This window comes from Phymastichus coffea, unplaced genomic scaffold (assembly GCF_024137745.1).
Source record: "Phymastichus coffea isolate CEN01 unplaced genomic scaffold, Cenicafe_Pcof_1.1 PCOF00101, whole genome shotgun sequence".
In the NCBI taxonomy this organism is placed as follows: Eukaryota; Metazoa; Arthropoda; class Insecta; order Hymenoptera; family Eulophidae; genus Phymastichus; species Phymastichus coffea.
In genome coordinates this window covers 127,444-136,628 of record NW_026706912.1, presented here as the reverse complement: position 1 = coordinate 136,628, position 9,185 = coordinate 127,444, and the positions used below count along the sequence as shown (strand labels likewise).

At 33.4% G+C, this 9,185-nt stretch overlaps 1 protein-coding gene across 1 annotated transcript in view; it reads left to right on the top strand.

The window, feature by feature from the left end:
• Nucleotides 1-356: 356 nt before the first annotated feature.
• Nucleotides 357-9,185, top strand: part of LOC131670143 (uncharacterized) — a 122,351-nt gene continuing 113,522 nt past the window's right edge. The window contains exons 1-2 of the mRNA XM_058945528.1: nucleotides 357-676; nucleotides 1,379-1,913. Coding sequence (XP_058801511.1) covers nucleotides 357-676; nucleotides 1,379-1,913 — 855 coding nt within the window. The remainder of the gene's footprint in view (nucleotides 677-1,378; nucleotides 1,914-9,185) is intronic.

The window sequence follows — 9,185 nt, the reverse complement described above, 5'->3', positions numbered from 1 at the left end:
CAAGCCGAGCGCTTGTAGCAGATTGCATAAGAGTTTGTAGTTGAAATGCTTGATAAAATTTACTACGGGTGCCGACCGATACTAGAAGACTCTGTTTCATTCATTAATCACGTAATCGTGTAGCGTGAAGATAGTAGCAGCCACCTTGCGGTGGTATGTAAATATTGCTATAATATGTAAACATTGCTTTAGAAGCCGAAGAAATACAACACATAAATACGCACATACATACGTATATATACATATAGAGAGAGAAACAGTATCGGTTACTGTGTTCAGGAATAGGAGGTAGTACGCAGGCGCCTAATCAACGCAGCCGAGTACGGTTTTATGATCAGTTGGATAACAGCCATCAGATGGAGCGGGTTTGGAGACGCGTGAAAAGTGCTAGTTGCCGAGCTGGCACAAAGATAGTATCCCTGAATGATAGTCAATTAACACAACAGCAGTTGCCTGACCATTGTGATGACCAAAAGCAAAGACAGTTGGATATGAAGCGTGTTCGAAGTCCTCAGGCCATTGTCTGCAGCTGTCAGACACAGCCGTGCCTTATTCACCCTGTAGTTATCAAAGTCCGTAAGAGGCAACGTTCGTCACCGTTCTACTGCAAATGCCCTCCCGAGAGCAAACCTTATATACACACACACAGACCAGCTGGACCGAGGCATTCTCGGAGGTACGTCTCTCCTCTGTTTCATTTCGATATCAGCTATGCAACTTAAATTTTCTCTGACTGGATTTTCCTCGGCAAACTTTACATACCATCTCGATATCGAGTTGCTTTTCACAATATCGTTCACAATCAGTTTCGCAATTCAGCTAACTTTCATTTCGGCATTTTAGGATTAAAGTTATGCATTTTTCTAGTCCCCTGCAATAACTCAATAATGTCGTTCGTAAAGATTACCTATAAATTATTAAATGAATTTTCTTTCAAACATATTATCTTTCTTGAAAAGTAATCTTTAATAATAAATTTAATTCTCTAACAATAAATCACTTTTACAAAAATTTGATAATTCGTTTGATTCCATTTTTTTATGTGATTCAAATAAAGCTGCACACAAACTGACTTGAATAACACTCAATATGCCTGCTGAATCGCTATATATGCAATTTCCTCGCTTTTTCATTGAACAAACAATAGTTTAAGAAATGCACAATAGTCTGAAGTTATGCAAATGTAATAAAATAATATAGTACGTATAGTGAATGAGTGTTTCTGCGAATAATAGCTCGGATAGTAATTCAAAATAAAATGTAAAAAATTGCAAAATACTTAAGTAAAAATGAAGAACAATAGCGTAAGGATAGTGGATTTAATATTAAGAGAACTATTGAAAAATACGTTCGAAAATCACATAATATTGCATTGCAGATGCGAGTGCACGGAACAACCATGCCGGCACGGTACCGGAGTAAGCTACAATTGGCGGCGGCGCGGAACTCCTCAAGGTCCGTCCGTATTGTTCGCAAATTTGCAGCAACAGCAGCAGATCCTAACACCACCCTGTCCCCACGGCTCTGCCAAGATTTGCGACTGTCCGAGCGAAGCCCGACTCTGTATGTATCCAGTCAGTAGCCAGTATCAGCGACATCAGCAACAATGTCAAGATCGAGGCCAGGTAATACCAACAATGACCATAGCAGCATCTGACGGTCCAATAAAGAAAGTCAAATGTCGCGTACGCCGTGCCGCCGACTGTGCCATGGCTCGCTGCAGTGCTGAGCTTGCGATGCTTCAGCTGCACTGGGAATTGCCCAGCGAGTGCGCACCCTGCCGGCCTCGCCGACTCACACGTCGCTTATGCCGCCGCCAATACAGTGACAACGAACTCTACCGCAGCAATAGTTTCAAGTTTGAAAAGTTTGAACGCAGCAAAGACGACTGCTCGACGCCCATGCGCAAACAGGTGATTAATATTTTACCTCCCATTCTATTATCGTCATCCCGTCTCATCGACGCCACGTCCTAATACTACCCGCAAAGAACGTTGATCTCTGACTCATCGCTCAATTCAATTTTGACAGTCAATTGCGAAGATACAGGTCTCAATTTAAAGAGAAATCGTCTCAGATTTTGTAATATTGGTATTAATCTAATTGTTCCTGATATCATTGATAATTTTTTATTTTCGTTTTGTCATCGAAAAATACGTTAAAACTAAGATTTTTTTTATACTAAAGAAACGAGAGATTTTTTTATCAGTTACTTGCAAATCTCAATGAAAATAATTTTAAAATAAAGATAATTGTTTCCTTCGTCAAACTATTTTGCTTTATTGAGAAGAAGTATTGTTTTTGCGATTTTTAAATTTTGTTTATTTTGATTTACTTTTTTGGTTTTTATAATTATATGATCAATATTGTCTTTATTGATATATATACTATAAGGCATCTAATTGTAATAATTATTTTGATAAATAATTTTTTTATTTAATGAAAAATCCTACAAATTTATTTTTTCTTGCTGTCAATTATTTTATTATGTTTTACTATTTTTTTATATGTGAAATTATTTAAAAAAACTAATTAGGAATATACATTTGGCATAGTAAGAAAGAAACATCTTTTCATCAATTTTCAATCTTTAAGATCCTTTAGGAACGGAATAAAGAAAAGAAGAAATGTTTTTTACACCTATTTCAACAATTTTGGTGATCTTTATTTAGTTATATTCTTGAAAAAAATTTCTAACACGTAAGTATATTTTCGCAATTTTCTTACATTTTTAGAACTCATAAGAACACTGTTTCAGACAAAACAAAAATTACTTATTTTGATTTTTATTTTGCCTTCTGCTTCTACCCTAACATGAGGTATATTTTATTCGATTTCTCAAAAAAAATTCAAATAAACATGCTCTAGAATGTCAAAAAATCTAGCCGCTTTTTGAGCAGTGAATGTTAATTTAATGTAGACATCATAATTGCTGATTTTTCACACAATATTGTTCTGTATTATTGAGATAACATATTTGATTTATTTTCAACTACTGCTTTTCAATTTCTCATTATAATTTATATAAAAATAATATAATTCATTTTATAATATAATTATTATATTTAATAATATAAAATATTATATTTAATAATATAATAATAATTTATATAAAATAATCTTCAGATTACTAATTGAATGTCAATTAAGCAGTGTGATGACACAACATAATATATTCCAGCGACTATAATTTTTTTTCGACATAGCAGTTTAATGATATATGACAACACAATAACTTTGTGATATGGAAAACTGCTTAACCCATTAACGTCCAAAATGTCAAAATTTCTTGCACGTTTTCAAAGTGATTTTTTCCTATGTAATTGGCGTTGAAAAAATTCTTGAACCACATATTCTGATGTAAAATTGCATGCTCTTTCAGAATCCGTTGCCAAAATCATGATAAAACTCACAGGAAAAGAGATATGCTCGATTGAAACATAAAAAACACCTAAATTTTCGAAAAAAAAAATTTTTAGGATTTTTTTTCGAAGTGTTACGGTGAAGATATCACCTTGCGACCGTGATCAAAGGTGATCATGGGATTTGAAGTTTAACAGGAAATTTTTTTGTTTACCTTGAACCATCGCTTCTTTACAAAATGGCGGAAAAAACGAATTTTTTTTTTTCAATCTTCATCAACTTTTTTCTCAAAATCTATGGTCTTTAGAAAAAAATTCATAAAAACAAAAATGCCTTAGAATCGCTCGAGGAACATTCTCAAATTGTTTCAGAATTTTTTGAGACAATTTTTGATTTTCCGGGAAACTTGGGAAATGGAATTTTCAAAAATGTCTCCAAAAATTCTGAAAAATTTTTAGGATGTTTCTCAAGTGATTCTAAGACATTTTTGTTCTTATGAATTTTTTTCTAAAGTCCATAGATTTCGAGAAAAAAATTGATAAAGTTGAAAAAATAAAAATTCGTTTCGGCCGCTATGTTCACTTTATCAATTTTTTTCTCGAAATCTATGGACTTTAGAAAAAAATTCATAAGAACAAAAATGTCTTAGAATCACTCGAGAAACATCCTAAAATTTTTTCAGAATTTTTGGAGACATTTTTGAAAATTCCATTTCCCAAGTTTCCCGGAAAATCAAAAATTGTCTCAAAAAATTCTGAAAAAATTTGAGAATGTTCCTCGAGCGATTCTAAGGCATTTTTGTTTTTATGAATTTTTTTCTAAAGACCATAGATTTTGAGAAAAAAGTTGATGAAGATTGAAAAAAAAAAATTCGTTTTTTCCGCCATTTTGTAAAGAAGCGATGGTTCAAGGTACCACCTTATTTTTACCATACGATGAGAAAATAGATTACTTTTACATCGATTGTTTACAAACACGGATAATCCATATCTAAGAATTATATACAGGGTAGACCATTTTAATTGAAGCACCCAGAAATCTTTTTTAAGGTAAGGATGCGTGAAACATGTTTCATCCGAAGGTCAACTTTGTTTTTTTAAATAGAAACCCCCATATTTTTGATCCCGGATTCGGAAAGAGCGGGAAATTCTACGTTTAGATGACCTATTATACGTGGGGTCTGGGTGACTACCAAAGTCGCCCCCAACATCACCTAAAGTTCAATGTTATTTTTTTCTTAATCTTTCCACCTAACTAACCTAAGATTGGTATAGTTTAGAGAAAAATGATGTAGATAAAATTATTGCATTTTGAAAGGGGCATCTTGTGGTGACCTTAACTTCGACCTTGAGGGTCATTTTCAAGGTCAATTGAAGGTCACGACCATATCGATCGGCAGACAGTTCATCAGGATCATTGACCGGTTTGTCAGCAAATAGATCGGAAGGAAGATTAAAATCTTCAAGTTTGTTAGCGTCTGTTCCACGACCTCGTATAGCAGCGACAGTTATTCCTTGACGAATGCCGCAAGGACCGAAAGAAGTTTGGTTGTTGTTGCCTTGGTCCGTAGCAACGATTTCCCGACCAGCATCGTAAACTGCAACAGAAGCTCCTCGATTTGCGTCGCGAGGTCCAATAAGCACACCGCGAACACCGCTCCTTGTACGGACACCTAGAACGGTTTGACGAGCACGCTTCTCAACAGGGACGTTTTGAGATGAAGCAGGTTTTCGTTTCGGAGCCATGACGTTAGATGTTTGATGCGCTTTCCGTTCACACGCGTTCAACCTTCATAAAAAACTCACGATGATACTTGAGAGAAACGAAAAAACTATCCTGTCACGGTCGCCTAAATGTCTCTCACAATAAAACAAAAATTTACCTTTATAATAACAATTCTTTTCTTGTTCTATAAGTTTATTTAAAAGTAAGTAACATTAACTTTACATATTATAATTATATCTTTTATATCCGTTCACTTCGAAAGCTAGGACGTAACTTTCAAAGAAACTAAAAAAAATAACAGTCGAGTTTTTCAAAGAAAAACCATAGCAACGCAGAAACAAACATTTTTCTATTATTTAAATCGTTATTTAATCATTCGAATCGATGTTCTTACTATTCCCTTACTTACTTACTATCCCCTTACTTACTTCCCCTTTTCCTAACAACGCTCTACTAGCACGGTCAAATGTTTCTAATGCATAATTACACAGCATAGTAATTTTACGTGGTTCAAAATTCAGAACAGCTGAGACCCCGTGAGACATTTTATTACGTGCTCGCGACCACAAACAACTGATGGTTATGGCTGCCTGCTGAGAACGCTGATAAAGAAATGAAAAAACTTTATGAAGAACAAACGAATGAATTTACACTTGTTACGTAACATCAATTATGATATTTAGTTACCTCATTTTATAATTTTACAACAACGCATATCAATTACAAATACTCTCATGCTGACCGCAAATAGTACACTTTTTCGTTCACATTCTACGCACGCTAACGTATGTAAATAGTTTCGCTCTTATATATTAATCGACACCATATTAAGTCACTTGCAGTCAAGTTACGTATAAATACACTATCAGGTAATATTTTAAGAAGTATAGAAAATAACATTATTTAATTAAAGAAAAGAAACAGTTAATTGAATTAATAACCTTTTGATAATGCAAATTTAAATTAACGGATATTTTTTTCATTAAGGTATCGACTTCAAGCCACGTCATTCGAATGTATATTCAAGTTTCATAGTTTTCGAAAAAAAAGTTCATTAAATTTGCAATTTAACTCGTGAAACCGATGGCTTGCAATTATCTGAAAGGCTTCATATGTTAAATTGCAAATGTTAATGAATTTTTTTCTCGGAAACTGTGCCTCAAATAAAAAAAATTATAAAAACACTTTTGACTCAAAATTTCATGCTCTTTAAGAATTCAAGGTCAAAAGTAAGGGTTTCTATTTAAAAAAAAACAAGTTTACCTTGATATGCCCTTGAAAATAATTTCCAAGGTCAAATTAAAGGTCACCGCTGAAAACCTTGACTGATTTACTGAAATTTTGTATGTTTCATCTTTTCTGAAAAAGCGTTTTTGAAAAACTAGAAGGGTGGACGGGTGGTCTGGCACACCCTGTATAATTCCGAAACATTGGTTCATTTTCCAAGTGTTTATGATTTTAATATTTATGTATTTAGAAATGCCTAAGATAATAAAATATACTGCTCCAATTTTTCGAAAAACTTTGCGAGAACCCATTGCATTATTCATTTTAAAATCATCGTTATAAATTATGATGAGAATAATTATTTCAGTTGGAAATGATAATTGAATTTTTTTGTACAACTCACATGTAAAGAGAGAACTCAGCATATTACTTTTTTTACTTTTCTCTATATTAGATAGTATAGAAGTAAATACCCGGAGCAGTTGCAAAAATTTAAGCAATATTGAACGCATAGGCACAATTTGTACATAATCGTGTCTTTGCACATTTTTATACTGGCCTTTAGTTGAATCACATTTTAAATTTGACGCTATCGGAACAAATTTTAGCATGTATAAAGTTTTTTGATCAACGAAGTACTTCAAAACATTGTGCTCAGATTTAAATAAACTAAAAGCTTTTCGTATCACAAAGAACTCCAGAGGCAATTCTGGTACTGTTGCATATTTATTTTCAAGGTATTTTAACGGGCTTTCATATATTTTCGAAAAAGCATAAATTATTTCTAATATATTTTTTCTATTAATTACGGGTTTAGCAAAATATTTGGCTACTAATAAAGTACATTCGCGCAAAATCAATTTGGAAAATTCCTTAATACTAATAGTTGATTTTTGTGAAATGTCTATGGTCGCTAATTCTCGGTAATAAATCAAGTTCATAAGAATCAGTTGAATATTGAACATCCTCAGTTTCTAAATATTTTTGCTGATCAAGAGTCTTCGTAAGTACACTATGTACTCGAATAGCATGCTTTTTGTATGCATATACGTTACAAAATTGTTATTTACAGTTAGTTTGTAAGCATTGAATTTCACAATCCATTTTAATTCTTTATTTTATTTTTATATGAGAGATAAATTCTGCTCCAAGCCTTGATTTAGAACAAAATGGGCAAACAATCATTTTTAACATCTAAGATTATGATCAATGGAATGTTAGAAAAAGTATAGAATTAAAATTAATTACAATTATTTATGAAATTAACTCTAATTACTAGAAAATATCATAGCTTTAAATATTTAAGCAATGAAATACTAATCTTAACACATATACAGGGTGGGCCATTTTAAATAACCCAGTCGATTTTCTCGGAAACTATGGGGGTTAGCGAAAAATAGTTCAGATGAAAGTTGCCCAACTTTGAGGGGGACATATACCTGTGACCTTACCTTTGACCTCTAAGGTCATGTTCAAAGTCATTTGAAGGTCAACTTTGTTTTTTTAAATAGGAACCCCTATTTTTGACCCCGGATTCGGAAAGAGCGGGAAATTCTACGTTTAGATAAGGTAATATGTGTGGGATCCGCATGAACCCCACGGCCATGTACAGGTCATTTTTCCGGCCCGAATAATCTGGGACGCCTAAGATTAAGCGTAAACTCTTCAAACAAGTTTTTTCAACTTTCAAGGGTACATATCTGTATGACCTTGCCTTTGAACTTTCAGGTTATGTTCAAGGTCATTCCGCCTTCATCTTCGGTTACAGACTAAGCTTTCGTTTTTATGTTTTTCTCATTAAAGAATTATGTAGATATTTATTGTCATATTCTGACATCACCTTTCCAAAATTCAGATGATAATCTTAAAGTTATTATTTGTATTTTGTAATTACATAAAATCAGAATGATGTTATATGTAAATTAAATATTCATTGCAAAAAATTACTAATGCAACATCATACTACAAATGTATGAAAAATTCTTCAACTTAACAAAAACAAAATAACTTCAATTCCTTTAAGTTCCAAATTTTGGAAAATCATCAAAAGAAAATTAATCATGAAATTTGAGTAATTTTTCAAATTTTCTATTTCCATCAGTCTTAGAAGTTGCGATTGAAATTACGTGATCTTAATTTTGTTTGAGTCATTGAAACCTCTAAAAATGCCTGACTATCAGCCGAGTGAGATTATGGATATGTTATTGGTTTTAGGGACTAGTCATAATAATTATCGTGCTGCAGCTAGACTTTACGCTGAACGCTTTCCTCACTGACAACACCCAGATCATAGACAAATAAGTCGCATAACTCAGAGAGCTCGTCGTGGACGTTTGGTTAGGCAACGCTGGCGTCACGTGTATGACGCAAATGATGTACGTGTTCTGGTTATTCTTGCAATCATTCACCTTGATCCTCATACCAGCAGTCGCCGAATTGAAAGATGGCATGGTATAGCAAGAAGAACAGTTTTAAGAATTCTCAGAATCCTAAAATATCATGCTTATCATATTACTTTGGTCCAGGAGTTACAACCTGCACATTTCCAACAGCGAATTGCGTTTTGCTAATGGGCCTTATAGATGATACAGAATGATCAAATTTTTTTCAACTATGTCCTTTTTTCTGATGAGGCTAAATTCCAAAGTGACGGAGAACTTAATAGGCATAATTGCCACTATTGGTCGAATGAAAATCCTCATTGGCACATAACTGTGAATCACCAGAGGCGTTGGAGCCTGATGGTTTGATGTGGAATCATCAATGGTTATTTGATCGGTCCTTATTTTTTTGAAGAAAACGTTAACGGGAATAGTTATTTACAGCTAATAAGAGATGAGTTACCTGCAATGATGGAAGATGTTGATTTA